Raw genomic sequence first — 15,516 nt, 5'->3', positions numbered from 1 at the left:
CCCTAGGGGGCGGGGCCCAGCCGTCCCACAAGAGCCCTTGGCGGCGCTGCCCGGGGATGCTAGCCCGAGAGCGAGCAGAGGAACGAAGCACCCGGATCACGCTTTCACGAGCCTCGGACCCTTTGGAACCCAGAGGTGAGTTCAGCGGGGTCGGGTCGGACCAGCCTGGGGGTCCTGGGCACCGGAGCGGCCGCCTGGCGCCGGTGCTTCTGACGCAGTCCGCGCGGTAGGTGGCGGAGCCAGCATCAGCCTGTGGCGGCTTCTCGGTACCTGGGATGCTGGGACATCTTGCCCGGGTGGTCGCAGTCCAGCTCTCCGGGGTCTACCCACGCTATGGTCCGGAGCACGGAGCCGGGCGACAGCCACTCAGAAACCGGGTCCGGGGTCCGGGGTCCTGGAGGTCCCGGGGCGCACCTCGCCTCTTCTATCCGCCCGGCACCTGCTCAGCCCCCGCCCCCTTCCCCTGCCCGGGTGAGTCGCATGTACCTGACCGCTACTGTTCCTTCTGCCCTCTGAAATGCTTTCTCCGGGGTGACTTGGTGCAGACAGAAGCAAACACTTGAAGCAGACTGATTGGATTCGCTCCAGCGGCTTCAGCCCTGGCTCCCGGGGGCAGACGTGGCCTCCAACACAAGACAGCGCCCGCTCGCTGCGCGCCGGGAGAGCAGGGGCTGCGAGGTCGCCCGGGAGGAGCTCGGGTCCGGGCCTTGAGGTTGAGCTCAAGCGATTTCTGCACAGGAGTCGCCCTCCCAGACAGGCACTGGTCGGGGACTGACGGGTCCATCGAACCCAACGCTAAACTTGGGGCAAATCTCTCACCCCTCCCCAAGCTTTGGGATCCTGCGCTGTGGGATGGGAAACAGGCGAAGTCGGTGGAAGGCGTTGCGAGGCGGGCGGGGGGGGGGGGGGGTTGCACAGAGTCGCTGCTTTGCTTTGAGCCAGGACCCTGGAATTCTAAAGAATCCTTCAAATCCTTCCTACCTGTGTGGTCTTGGGCAAATTACCTAACCCCCATGCCTCAGTTTCTTCCTCTGTGAAATGGGCCAAGTAATAGCACCTCATATAATTATAGTGAGGATTAAATCAGGTAGTGTGTAAAAAGGACCGAGTTGGATGCCTGGGAGTAGAGAAAGGGATCCATAAGTGATCGCTGCTATTATTGCTGCTTTCCCTGCTGCTGCTGTTATCATTATTATTATTAATGACTGGGGAGCAGCCTAGCTAGTCGTTAAAGGGACTCCTAGGTGCAAATCCCAGCTCAGCCACTTTCTAGTGTGACCTTGGGCAAGCTACTTAACCTGTCAGCACGTCTGTTTCATTTGTATAATGGGGATGGTTGGGATACCTACCTTAGAAGATTGTGAAAATTCAACAAGATGACACCTGCAAAGTACTTAGAAGAGTAAGCGCTGGGTATCAGCTAGTCATTCTTTCACCAGTGTATCGCATTGGATCAGGCTGCATAATCTAATAGTAACTACTGTCTTGTTTTGCTTTGAAGTTGAAACATGATTTATGTGAATATTTTATCTGTTTTGCAAAGACCGAGATCGGTTCCCTTCCTTCACTTGGGGCTCCTCTGACATTGTCGACTGATCCGTTGGGGTCAAGGTCAGTTCTGGGGAAGGAGCTGAAGGGGCAGAGGGACCCTTAGAGTTGGGGATAGGAGCTTCCAGAATCACAGCTTCTGTTGAGCATTCACAGAAGAGGGCTGCAGTTTTGACAAGCAATTGAACCTGGACCTAGATTTCAAAACAAACTCTTGCTAATTTATTTATTTTCTTTATTTTATTTTATTTTATTTTATTTTTTGGTTTTGGATTATAGTGAGGGAGGTGAGGATAAGCAATATTTTCAATGATAAAAACAAAATAAATTATATTCCTCTTGCCCAGAGGCTGATAGCATCATTTTGAAGGTCAGAGATGGTGTTCTTCATCCCAGTAAAATCATATTAAATCTATGGAGAGTTTGGAGCAGTTTGGTTGCTCTGGGCATCTCACCTCCAGGCTCAGCGCTCCATTTCCTTTGCATCAGAGGCCTTGAACCCAATAGCATCATAAGCTTGGAAGCCTCTTCCAATTTTAGTCCATATTTCACGGGTTCAGGGTGGGGAAAAAAACCCCCGTAACTCTGCAGGTTCTGAATCCTGCCTAAAAAACTTGATGGGGCAGACCAAAGTCACAGACACAGGCCCTTTCTGGTCCTGGGGACCACCCTGTATATTCTAGGATATGTCCTAATTTGCCTTTGTCACTGCAGAAGACATAGGGGGACACAGTTTTCATATATTCCCCACCCCCAATACTAGTGCTCACAAGTCTTGGGAAGTGGTCACATGTGCCATTCAGAGTTTGGAAATTAAATAGCTCAGGGTCTTTCCTCCTACCTTTAGTTATTGGTATTGTTAATTAACTCTCTGTACCCAGCACACTACCAGGCCCCTCAAAGGCATATACCATAGTGGTGAAGGCTGCAAGATTCCAATTCAGCTCCTCTACTAACCAGCTGTGTCATCTTGCCCAAGATATTCCACCTCTCTGAGCCCATTTTCCACCTCTGTAACATGGAGATAGCAACAGCATGCCTACGTCATGGAACTGTCAAAACACAACATGAAATATGTGTAGGCTATGTGTATACTTACAGAGAGAGATTAATTTACTTATGTGACTAATGAGACCATATATTAAAACATGAAATGAGTTTTTATGTAGTATATTAGTTCATTTCTAAAATTATTTCTCATGGTAAAGTCTGTATAGCTGAGATGCACTATGTACATTGATAAATGTGGTAATTTGCTTTCCAATATGAGTACTCTCCCCCAAAGCTGTTATTAAATCAAGGGCACTCTCTAAATTAATGGTATCTTAGAATCAAGGAAATATGGCACACTGCCTGGAAAATACTAAGTGGTCAATAGTTGTGGGTTATTGTTACATCAGATGCTCTACAAACATTAAGAGCTTGACTGTAAAGAGAAGAAACAAAAGAGAAACCATTTCACTTATAATAAAGCCTCAGAGAAAAAGCTGGGGTGGGGAAAATGCAGCCAGGAACATGATCTAACATGGCTGCCGGGAAATTCTCTTGGCAGATTTCACCTGTCACCTGTCAGTTACAATCTGCCAAGAACTGCTCTGTGCCAGACACTGTGCTAGGCACCAGGGGGCATAGTGAGATAGGAATGCTGCCCTTGAGGAAGGCGGGCTACTGGAGGTGATAAGGCACAAGTCCCCCTGCCTGATAAGAGAGCTGATGGGGCTGCTTCCAGAGCTCCTGCCCCAGGAATCTGGGGAAAGTTCCTACAGCCTGTCCAGCCACAGCCTTGTAGGCTACACCTCACCCAGCCCTCCACAGCTCGGCCTGGGGGTTGTAAGAAAAGTAGGCAGCTTCTCTGGCAGCTGTGGTGGCCAAAAAACAAACGTCCTGGAGAAGGAGCGAAGGCTTCAGAATGTGAAGTGTCCAAGCCACAGAGGAACAGAGGAAGGAGGCCTCTAAGGGTGATTAGGCTGGTGTTTCCCAGACTGTGGCCTCCAGGGACACACTAGCCGGACAGTACCTGCCGGCTCACCTGCTTCTCTTCTCTGCCCCTCCAGTACGCCCATCCTCAAAGTCCCATCCTCCATGGCTCCCGGAGAGAAGATCAAAGCCAAAATCAAGAGGAATCTGCCCGTGACAGGCCCTCAGGCGCCGACCATTAAAGAGCTGATGCGGTGGTACTGCCTCAACACCAACACCCACGGCTGCCGCCGCATCGTGGTGTCCCGAGGCCGCCTGCGCCGCCTCCTCTGGATCGGGTTCACACTGACTGCTGTCGCCCTCATCCTCTGGCAGTGCGCCCTCCTCGTCTTCTCCTTCTATACGGTCTCTGTGTCCATCAAAGTCCACTTCCAGAAGCTGGATTTTCCTGCAGTCACCATCTGCAACATCAACCCCTACAAGTAAGAGGCATGAGCAGGGAAATGCCAGTAGGGAGCCAGGCCTCCCACCCCACCCTACAAGTGCCCAAAGCTCCTCCTGAAGGTGACACACTGGCAGTCTGGAGGCCAATTCCAGCCTACAAATGTGCTTTCTAAAAATTTGAATTTGTTGCTAACGCTAGTAAACTGCTCTCTCCCCAGTTCCAAATCTGTATCTACCAAGTTTTCAATCCATCAGTGACATTTTTTTTCTTTTTCTTCTTTTTCTTTCTTTCTTTCTTTCTTCTTCTTTTTTTTTTTTTTGAGATAGAGTTTTGCTCTTGTTCCCCAAGCTGGAGTGCAATGGCATAATCTCTGCTCACTGCAACCTCTACCTCCTGGGTTCAAACAATCCTCCCACCTTAAGCCTCCCTAGTAGCTGGGATTACAGGTGCACACCACCACACCAGGCTATTTTTTTGTATTTTTAGTAGAGATGGGGACTCACTATGTTGGCCAGGTTGGTCTTGAACTACTGATCTCAGGTGATCCACCCGCTTTGGCCTCCCAAAGTGCTGGAATTACAGGCGTGAGCCACCACACCCAGACTTTTTTTTTTTTTTCTTCTATTTTTTGTTTGTTTGTTTGTTTGTTTTTTTGGAGGCAGGGTCTCACACTGTCACCCAAGTTGGAGTGCAGTGGTGCAATCATAGCTCACTGCAGCTGTGACCTCTTGGCCTCAAGCAATCCTCCCACTGCAGCCTCCTGAGTAGCTGGGACTATAGGCACACGCCCCCACACCCAGCTAAGGTTTTTTGGTTTTGTAGAGATGGGGTCTCGCTACGTTACTCAGGCTGGTCTCAAACTCCTGAGCTCAAGTGGTGCTGCCACTTTGGTCTCTCGAAAGTGCTGAGATTACAGAAATGAGCCATGGCACCTAAACCATCAATGACTTCTGAGGATGGGCTAGCCCAGGAGAGCAGAAAGAGGAAACTACAGGATTCATTCCACTTAGAAGAGGCCCTGAATGAACTAACCTCCTCTGCACACTCCCCATACTAAGCCCAAATCAGCCAGTCCCCATCCGCATCCACACCCCTGGCTCTCCAGGCTCACATGCTCCCTCCCCCTGCAGCATGAGTGAGCTCAAGGCTGACTCAGAAGTGACACCCAGGTGACTTCTGTAAGCACCTCAGCTGCCCCAAATCCTCATCTGAACAAACCCAGCCCCATTAATTGAGATCACTGGGCCCTGGGTGTGATCAGCCCTTGGCATTGCCCTATCATCCTCTGCAGGACCTGTTCTAAATGGGTCAGCAGAGTCCTTCTCGGGATTATGGGAAACTGGTCCATGAGGAAGGTCAGAATTGGGCAGACTTTGTCAGAGCAGGGGTGGGGAGAAGGGAAAAAGAGCAGGGGAGGAAGATTATCAAAGGAAACTAACTTACCAGAGTCATCAGTGAGTTGGTGCAAAGCTCAAAATCAAGATCAAGTCTAAGACTCTTTCTCCACCCTCCAGATCTTTCTCTTCTTTCTTTCTCTCTCCCTCCCTCTTTCTCTCTCTCTCTGGTTCTCCTTTCTTCTTTCCATCCATTATTTGTTCCATAATCATTTACTTGGCATCTATACACTGTCATGCACTGTACTAGGTTCTGGGATATAGAACTGAACAACCCAAACACAGTCTTTCCCTAGTAGAGCTTATATTGTAGTGGAGGAATAAAGTCTTAATAAATATAGTAACACTAATATAATTAACAATAGAGGCACAATGGCTCATGCCTGAAATCTCAGCACTTTCAGAAACCAAGGCATGAGGATTGCTTGAGGCCGGGAATTCAAGACCAGCCTGGGCACCAGAGCAAGATCCCGTCTCTAAAAACTTTTTTTTTATTAGCTGGGTGTGATGGCACACACTCAATAGTCCCAGCTACTTGGGAGGCCAAGGTGGGAGGATCGCTTGAGCCCAGGAGTTCCAGGGTGCAGTGATCCATGATTGCTTCACTGCACTCCAGCCTGGGCAACAGAGTGAGACCCTGTCTCTAAAATAAACAATAATAATAATAGAGGCCATTTAATTATCTATATGTATAAGTGAGTGTGTTTATTATATATAATAAACTCATTGAACCTTCCCAACAACCCCATTTTACAAAGGAGGAAGCTGAAACACAGAGAGGCTAAGACACTTGTCCAAGGTCACATAGCCAGTATCAGGATGGGGAACCTAACCCAGGTAGTTTGGCTTTGGAGTTTCTATTCTCAATCACCATGCTCTGCTACCTATGCTTAGAGCAAGGGAGAGCAAGGAGAGAGGAGAGACAACGGATCACCTGAAGTCAGGAGTTCGAGACCAGCCTGTCCAACATGGTGAAACCCATCTCCACTAAAATATGAAAATTAGCTGGGCATGGTGGCACATGCCTGTATGTAGTTCCAGCTACTTGGGAGGCTGGAACCACCTGATTTGTGAAAATTAAAAGATGGTATATTGTGTTTCATGCAAGCAACTCCTTTATAATTCTTTTGTGTTCTTGAGGGTCATCGAGGTAACAATTACACCCTCTTTTCCCTCAGCACAGATTTGAGGACAATCAGTGGGCAGAGGCAGAGTGAGCTGGGTGGAGAAGGAGCCTGCCCATTAGGTAGACTCCTGGTTGGCAGTTATTTAATTGTCCTCACTGTGGCTGGTTTATGGGAGGCACCTGATAGTCACCACTCCAGAAATGCTGGTCAGGACAAACTCATCAACACACCCAAGAGCAAGCAGACAGTGGTGGTAGAGGTGAAGCCACAGGAAGTCACACACGGGTCACCCATGAGCCTTTCCCCATTTGCCGGAGCCAGGGGTCACTTTGGATGGGGCAAGTCATGAAAGGCGTGGTCTCTTATGCTAAGGAGACGGGAAAAGTGGGCATGAGGCCAACATGTGTTGATGGAAAACAGCCTGGAGGAACACCAGGTTCTGCCAGGGCCGCCTCCCCTCTCCCTGACTTTTCCTCCCCACCTTGGCAGGTACAGTGCCGTGCGCCACCTTCTAGCTGACTTGGAACAGGAGACCAGAGAGGCCCTGAAGTCCCTGTATGGCTTTCCAGAGTCCCGGAAGCGCCGAGAGGCAGAGTCCTGGAGCTCTGACTTGGAGGGAGCACATCCCAGATTCTCCCACCGGATCCCGCTGCTGCTCTTCAATCAGGACGAGAAGGGCAAGGCCAGGGACTTCTTCACAGGGAGGAAGCGGAAAGTCAGCGGGAGCATCATTCACAAGGCTTCAAATGTCATGCACATCGAGTCTAAGCAGGTGGTGGGATTCCAACTGGTAAGATTTTACCTTCTCACTGCTTAGGGGCATCGGACGGGCTGGGTCCAGGGACTCTTCTCCTTGGCCACTATCCCCTACAGTCCCAGCAGAAGAAATATACCCAGCTGGGGTCAGGCTCAGTGGCTCATGCTTGTTATCCCAGCACTTTGGGAGGCCAAGGCAGGTACATCACCTGGGGCCAGGAGTTCGAGACCAGCCTGGCCAACATGGTGAAACCCTGTCTCTACTAAAATACAAAACTTAGCTGGGCATGGTGGCACATGCCTGTAGTCCCAGCTACTTGGGAGGCTGAGGCAGGAGAACTGCTTGAACCTGAGAGGTGGAGGTTGCAGTGAGCCCAGATGGCACCACTGCACTCCAGCCTGGGTGATAGAATGAGACTCCATTAAAAGAAACAAAACAAACAAACCAACAAACAAAACATGGGGGTTTGGGGGGCAAGGGGAGGGAGAGCATTAGGACAAATACCTAATGCATGTGGGGCTTAAAACCTAGGCGACAGGTTGGTAGGTGCAGCAAACCACAATGGCACATGTATACCTGTGTAACAAACCTGCATGTTCTGCACATGTATCCCAGAACTTAAAGTAAAATTATTTGGAGAGGGGAGGGGAAGGGAGGGGAGGGGAAGGGAGGGGAGGGGAGGGGAGGGGAGGGGAGGGAAGAACAAGGAAGGAAGGAAGGAAGGAAGGAAGGAAAAGGAAGAGAAATACACTCAGCTGGGGTGATTCAGCTGCAAACAACTAAAACTGACTCAGGTGATTTTAAGTGGGGGCAGGGTGGGGAGGTGGGATGGAGGGGGGGTAGAGGGAGGGGGAAATGTATTAGAAGGCAACCAGTAACTCATGGAGGCCTCTCAAAGGACAGGCATTAAGGCAGATATAAGGATATAGATAGCAAGAAATGATGAAAATTCATTTCAGATATTGCTGCTGGAGTAAAGAGGCATCAAATATGTTCAGTTTTGTTGTTGCTGTTGTTAATGTTTAATAGTCAAATTCCATCTTGGGACTATCTGATTGGTCAAGCTTGGGTCACCTAATCACCCCTTGGCTAATGGATGGTGGAGTATCTTCATGGCCAATCTCACCGGACTGTATCCAGAGGACAGGAGCTATGTCCATACCTTACAGGCTTGATTGCCGATTGTGTGACCTTGTAGCTATAGTCCCAAATCCTGAAAAATGGCCCTTCCTCTAAATCATTGAGACTTCAAAGTGTTCCTGGGTCCTTTCACAGGATATCTGCAAGGTTCTTCTTGATACCAAAATCAACTCTTTATATATGTATGTATGTATATATATATATATATATATATATATATATATATATATATATATATGTTTGTTTGTTTTAGAGACAAGATCTCACTTTGTCACCCAGGCAAGAGTCGTGCAGTCATAGCTCACTGCAGCTTAGAACTCCTGGGCTCAAGCAATTCTCCTACCTCAGCCTCCCAAGTAGCTTGGACTACAGGAATGCATTACCACACCTGGATAATTTTTCTATTTTTTGTAGAGATGGAAGCTAGCCATGTTGCCCAGGCTGGTCTCGAACTCCTAGCATCAGTCTTCCCAGGATAGTCTTCCAAATTGTTAGGATTATAGGCATGAGCCACTGTGACCAGCCAAAATTAGTTGACATCGGTCCATTTAGAAAAGTTTCCAGCTTTGTGTGATGAGAACATTTGGAATGTACAATGGCTTCCCTATGAAGCTCTCATTATTATATATTTCAAAGTCCTCCCAGCTACCACACATGGTTGGGAAGGATGGTATTTCAGTCAACATTTTGTGGGTGAGATAATGGATATAGAATACCTTGCCTAAGATCCTGCGGAGAACTAGTGTCAGAGTCTGGGCTGGAATCCAGATGTCCTGACTGTTGATATGATAGGAGATGGGAAAGATTGTTAGGAACATAGTAGCATCCATCCGATGAACCCTGGAGACCCTGAAGAAGCTGGTTTTACTTCTCGCTTGGTGGGCAAGTAATACAGAGTTACAGAAGTAGGACGCTGTTTTTTCTCATTCCCCTTTTTTGGTCTTTGAGGCTTGAAGATGATCATTTCCAGCCCCTAGAAGTGAGAGGAAATCCATCCTTGCCCCAGATATCCTACCTGTTCCCCTGAGTATCTGACCTGGAGTCTCAGTCACTCAGTCTTATGGTCCTTCTGAAGAGTGGCGATAGGACCGATGGCTTCAGCCTCACGTCTCCTCTTACTTACAGTGCTCAAACGACACCTCTGACTGTGCCACCTACACCTTCAGCTCGGGGATCAATGCCATTCAGGAGTGGTATAAGCTGCACTACATGAACATCATGGCCCAGGTGCCTCTGGAGAAGAAAATTAACATGAGCTATTCTGCCGAGGAGCTGTTGGTGACTTGCTTCTTTGACGGAGTGTCCTGCGATGCCAGGTCAGGAGAGAAAGCTGCTCTCTCAGCCTCTGAGGAGGACTGGCAGCTCTAAGTAGCAGGCCCCTTGCAGGCACCTACAGCCTTGATGATAGGTCTTGGGAGCAAAAGGTGCTCTTCTCACTAATGCTGCCATTTGGAAACTGCTTACATGGGAGCTGTGTTCTAGAGTCAGTGAGTGAGGTATACATGACATACAATCAGAATTTCCTTAAACTCATTAAACTACTCATTAAAAACAAGGTAGATGGCTGGGTGCTTTGGCTCACACCTCTAAATCCCAGCACTTTGGGAGGATGAGGCAGGTGGATCACTTGAGGTCAGGAGTTCAAGACCAGGCTGGACAAGACGGTGAGACCCCCGCCTCTACTAAAAATACGAAAATTAACCAGGAGTGTGGTGCACACCTGTAATCCCAGCTATTCGGGAGACTGAGGCTGGAGAATTGCTTGAACCCAGGAGGTGGAGGTTGCAGTAAGCTGAGTAAGACTCGAAAGAAAGAGAGAGAGAAAGAGAGAAAGGAAACCCCCAACCCACAAGGTTGGCACAAAATATCTGTTTTGCCATACAGTGTGCATATAACCTTGTATATTACCATCATGCATACTGATGGTTTTTTTTTTTTTTTTTTTTTTTGACACGGAGTTTCGCCCTTGTTACCCAGGCTGGAGTGCAATGGCGCGATCTCGACTCACCGCAACCTCCGCCTCCTGGGCTCAGGCAATTCTCCTGCCTCAGCCTCCTGAGTAGCTGGGATTACAGGCACGTGCCACCATGCCCAGCTAATTTTTTGCGCTTTTAGTAGAGATGGGGTTTCACCATGTTGACCAGGATGGTCTCGATCTCTCGACCTCGTGATCCACCTGCCTCGGCCTCCCAAAGTGCTGGGATTACAGGCTTGAGCCACCACGCCCGGCAGCATACTGATGATTAAGAACCATCATTCTAAGGAAGGAAGGAAGAGGAGGAGGGAGGGATAGGGGAAGAAAGATATGTTCAAATATGTGAGATTTCAAACCTTTCACCTTTAGGATAACACTCAGATCCCTGGTGGTGAATGAGCAGAGGGTGAGACATTCTAAAGTGTTCCTGGCCCAGGCACAGTGGCTCACGCCTATAATCCCAGCACTTTGGGAGGCTGAGGAGGATGATTGCTTGAGCTCAGGAGTTACAGACCAGCCTGGGCAATGTTGCAAAACCTTGTTTCTACCCACCACCACCCCCCCCCAAAAAAATTCAAAAAATTAGCTGGGCGTAATGGCACACACCTATAGTCCCAGCTACTCAGGAGGCTGAGGTGGGAGGATCACTTGTGTCTGGGAAGTTGAGGCTTCAGTGAGCCATAATTGCACCACTGCACTTCAGCCTGGGCAACAGAGTGAAACCCTGTCTCAAAAATAAAAATAAAATAAAATACTCAGCCTCTTTTGCCTGTCTGTATGTTAGGGGACAGATGGGTTATTGTGAAAAGTGAATAACTGGAATCATGTCTCCCTAAGAGTTGGGTTCCAACATCACATAAGGGCACAGATGATGTGGTTCTTTCCCTGGGGATCATTTTCTAAGACTTGGAATTTGAATGGAAAAATGTCAAATGTTGGCTGAGAAATTCAAAAGTGGAGGAATTTGGGGGCAGATGTGGCACAAGGAATGCCAAGATAGGATAGAGATGAAGGTGAGAGGATTCAGAGAGAACACAGAAGGCGGAGAGCCAGTTCTATGTCCATGTGTGGCAACCAGGATGAGGGGCCTTGTTTGCCATTTGGTCAGGAGCAAGATAGGGAAAATTAGCCATGTCTTTTACCCATTCTCCCCAAAGAGAGTTGGCTTCATTAGCACTGTCCTGCCCAACTTCAGCTGAGATGCATGGGGAGATCCCTTCCTGACCCATTTTCTTCCTCCATAGGAATTTCACCCTTTTCCACCATCCAATGCATGGGAATTGCTACACTTTCAACAACAGAGAAAATGAGACCATTCTCAGTACCTCCATGGGGGGCAGCGAATATGGTGAGAAAATGTGCGACAAGGAGGTCTTGAGGTCCTCCAACAGTGGACTTGGGGGCAGCAGGACAGTGGGGATGCGGGAGCCTTCCAGAAACTCAGAATCTCTCCCCCTTGGCCAGAAACCAGGGACGCCCTTTTTTCTGTCAGTGTTTCCATCAGTGTTCATGCTGGCTCCTTCCTTCCAAATTGGTGTCTGTTTTCTTTTTTGACTTCTCCACCTTTGAGAGCGCTACAGGGACATCACTGGGGTTCCTTCTCCTAGGGAACTACTCCAGTTTAAACTCATAGCTGGGGTGAGTAATGCAGGGCATGTGGTTTCCAAATGGAGTTAAGCCCAGATATGCTGAACAGATTAGGGAGGTAGACTCACCTTTATATTAGTCCAGGTGACAGATTCTGGTTGGAGCCAAAACCCAGCTTGGCCGCTCACTGTGTGACCTTGGTCAAGTCACTGCACTTCATCTATAAAGTGGGACTAATAATAATATCTCCCATGTGAGATTACTGAGAGGACTTAAAATACAGACTTAGAGTAAGACCAAGTCTGCACTCTGTTCGTCTGCTTGGGCTGCCATAACAAAATACCAGAGACTGGGTGCCTTCGGCAATAGACATTTATTTATCACAGTTCTGGAGACTGGAAGTCCAAGATCAAGGCAATGGCACACTTGGTTCTGGTGAGGCTTCTCTCTTTGGGCTGCAGAAGGCTGGATGCCTTCTCTCCATGTCCTCACATGGTCTTTCCTCTGTGCTGTGTCAACCTAGAGAGGCCCATGATGTCTCTTCTTCTTACCAGGACATTAGTCCTATCAGATGAGAACCCCTGCTTATGACTTTCTTTCACCTTAATTAAGGCCCTATCACCAAATAATATCCCTTTGGGGATTAGGGCTTCAACATATGAATTTGAGGCGGAAAACAGTTCAGCCATAACACATGTCAAGTACACAATAAATGCTAGTTGCTATTGTTATTACTATTATTACCATTATGAGCATTGTCACCAGTCTATTGCTGCTGAAGTCGCAATGGTATTATTTCGGGGGTAATAAGTCACTATCCCCAAAATAATACCATTGCAACTTCCAGCACTACTGTTATTACTATTCCATTATGATTACTTTTGTAGGGAAGGTAGGAACTGAACAAATTGGCCTGGTTTATGCCCAAAAGGAATTCTTGAAAGGTCCCATGCACATTGATGATATGATATGTGGATATACTCCCACCAGGACAAGCAAGGCCCTGTTGTAAAGGAAATCCACATTTGGAATCCTGGCCTTTGTCACTGTGTAGTCTGTGCTCTTACTAAGTCTGCAAGAAATCATAATTCAGTGCACGTACTTCATGGGGAAGAAGTAATTTGGAAACTGAAAGTGAAAAGTTGCAGAGTCCTGGCTCAGCTACGGAGGAGTTGTGTGTCCTCAAGTAATTCACTTCCCCTCTGGGGCCTTCTTTACAAATTGTAATTCTTTACAAATTGTTTACAAATCATTCGCAATGGTTTACAAAATGTTTGCAATTCTTAAATTGTTTACAAATGGTTTTTGTAATTGTTTACAAATAGTTTGTAATTTTTTTTTTTTTTGAGACGGGGTCTCGCTCTGTCCCCCAGGCTGGAGTGCAATGGCACAATCTCGGCTCACCACAACCTCTGCCTCCTGGGTTCAAGTGTTTCTCCTGCCTCAGCCTCCTGAGTAGCTGGGATTACAGGCACACACCACCATGCCAGGCTAATTTTCGTATTTTTAGTAGAGACAGGGTTTCACCATGTTGGTCAGGCTGGTCTTGAACTCCTGACTTCGTGGTCTGCCTGCCTCAGCCTCCCAAAGTGCTGGGATTACAGGCGTGAGCCACTATTCCTGGCCTATTATTTGTAATTGTTTACAAATTGTTTGCAAGTGTTTACAAATTGCTCTTGTTTACAAACTGAATGTCAGAATAACTCAAAATTCTCTTTCCATCTGTATAGAGCCTGCTAATTCACTCATCCACTTACCGAGCATGGAGTATCTCCCATTTGCCAGGCCCTCTTCTAGCTACCAGGGACACAGCAGTGAAAAGACAGAAGTTTTCTCTGCTGTTAGGAAACTTACATTTTTGTGGGGAGAGACAGATAACAAATGACTACACAACTACACAGACATGATCTAGTTATAAATCCTAATGACCACTATGCAGAAAAGAATGAGGCAGAGTGGGAGGACAGAGGGGCTGGGATCAGGAAGGTGGGTGAGGGGTGGTGAGTTTGGATAAGAAGGTTCAGAAAGATCTCTAAGAGGAAGCTTATTTAAGGAGGAAAAGATTCATATTAAGATCCACACAAGAACATTCCAGCGACCAGCAAGGGCAAACGTCCTGGGAAGGACATGAATCGGATGTGTTCTAGAAACAGAAATAAAACCAGTGTGCTTGGAGCTTACTGAGGTGGGGAGAGAGTGGGAGGAGATAAGGAGGAAGAAGTAGACAAGGGTTGTATTATCATCACCTTGACGATGCAGCCAGGCTTATTCTATGGTATTTCTGAAGGTAATCAGAAATACCATTAGTGATTCATCTCTTCTTGGGTGCCTGCCTTGAGGGGTTAAGCAGCCACAGCAATGCATGTTTTTTTTTCTTTTTTTTAATACTCGAAGTTCTGGGGTACATGTGCAGAATCTTGCAGGATTATTACATAGGTATACACACGCCATGGTGGTTTGCTGCCTCCATCCCTCCTTCACCTACATTAGGTATTTTTCTTAATGTTATCCTTCTCCAATCTCCCCACCCTCTGCTATCCCTTCCCAAACCCCCCACCACCAACAGACCCCAGTGTGTGATGGTCCCCTCCCTGTGTCCATGCTCCAAGCTCCCTGTCTCAAAGGAGATGGCATGTCTCAGGGAGAGTGGCAATTTCCTTATACTTGGGAAAAACATATGCTTAGTAAGAACTGTGGCGGTGATACTGTGTTTGAACCCCTGCTTTGAGCTAAGCTGTGGGGGCACAGCAGAGAGCAAGTCAGGCATGCCTTTCAATCTCATGGAGCTTCCAGTCCAGCCCTTGTCCACCTGTCACTTGCGGGAAATACTCGGTCTTGGATTTGAAGTTCCTGAAGCAGTGGGAGAGGTGGCCTACCCCAGGAAATGTGGGAGAGGTGGGCTACCCCCAGGAAATGATTTCCTAGCTTTTGATCACAGCAGGTTGCCTTATCCTCCCAGGGCTGCAAGTCATTTTGTACATAAATGAAGAGGAATACAACCCGTTCCTTGTGTCCTCCACGGGAGCTAAAGTGATCATCCATCAGCAGGATGAGTATCCCTTCGTCGAAGATGTGGGAACAGAGATTGAGACGGCAATGGTCACCTCCATCGGAATGCACCTGGTAAGAGAATAGATTTCTGTAGGCTTGGAAAGGAAAGCAGAAGTTTTTTTTTTTTTTAAGGATAACCAGTGAGGTGCAGCTTATGGAAAAAGGTGTTTGTTTCAAAAGGGAACATGGTCCCAGATTTTCCCATGGTTACTCCATTCATTCCAGGAGTTACAAAAAAGGTTGTGTTTATATCTTCTGGTGGTGGCTCACACCTGTAATCCTAGCACTTTGGGAGACCAAGGTGAGGCCAGGAGTTCAAGACTAGCCTAGTCATCTTGGTGAAAACTGTCTGTACTAAAAATACCAAAAATTAGCCAGGCATGGTAGTATGTACCTATAATCCCAGTTACTCAGGAGGATAAGGCAGGACAATAGCTTGAATCCAGGAGGAGGAGGTTGCAGTTAGCTGAGACCACACCACTGCACTCCAGTCTGAGCAAGACTCTGTCTCAAAAAAAAAAAAAAGGTTATATTTGTGTCTTTTGTATGGATTAATAGGACAGGATGCCATTTGG

General features: G+C 47.7%; 1 protein-coding gene across 3 annotated transcripts in view; it reads left to right on the top strand.

The window, feature by feature from the left end:
- SCNN1G (sodium channel epithelial 1 subunit gamma) overlaps nt 1–15,516 on the top strand; it is a 31,991-nt gene continuing 16,475 nt past the window's right edge. The window contains exons 1-7 of one of the 3 annotated variants that reach the window (XM_074381929.1): nt 1–135; nt 1,544–1,611; nt 3,603–3,947; nt 6,921–7,221; nt 9,454–9,644; nt 11,548–11,651; nt 14,850–15,013. In XM_074381929.1, the coding sequence (XP_074238030.1) occupies nt 3,631–3,947; nt 6,921–7,221; nt 9,454–9,644; nt 11,548–11,651; nt 14,850–15,013 (1,077 nt within the window). In that variant the 5' untranslated portion in view covers nt 1–135; nt 1,544–1,611; nt 3,603–3,630. Of the gene's footprint in view, nt 136–165; nt 472–1,543; nt 1,612–3,602; nt 3,948–6,920; nt 7,222–9,453; nt 9,645–11,547; nt 11,652–14,849; nt 15,014–15,516 lie in introns of those variants that run through there. The other 2 variants (XM_010340780.3, XM_003930187.4) reach the window with 2 other exon arrangements.

Source organism: Saimiri boliviensis, chromosome 12, assembly GCF_048565385.1.
Source record: "Saimiri boliviensis isolate mSaiBol1 chromosome 12, mSaiBol1.pri, whole genome shotgun sequence".
Lineage (NCBI taxonomy): Eukaryota > Metazoa > Chordata > Mammalia > Primates > Cebidae > Saimiri > Saimiri boliviensis.
The sequence above is the reverse complement of the archived record's forward strand: the minus strand, read 5'-3'. Positions and strand labels throughout refer to the sequence as shown.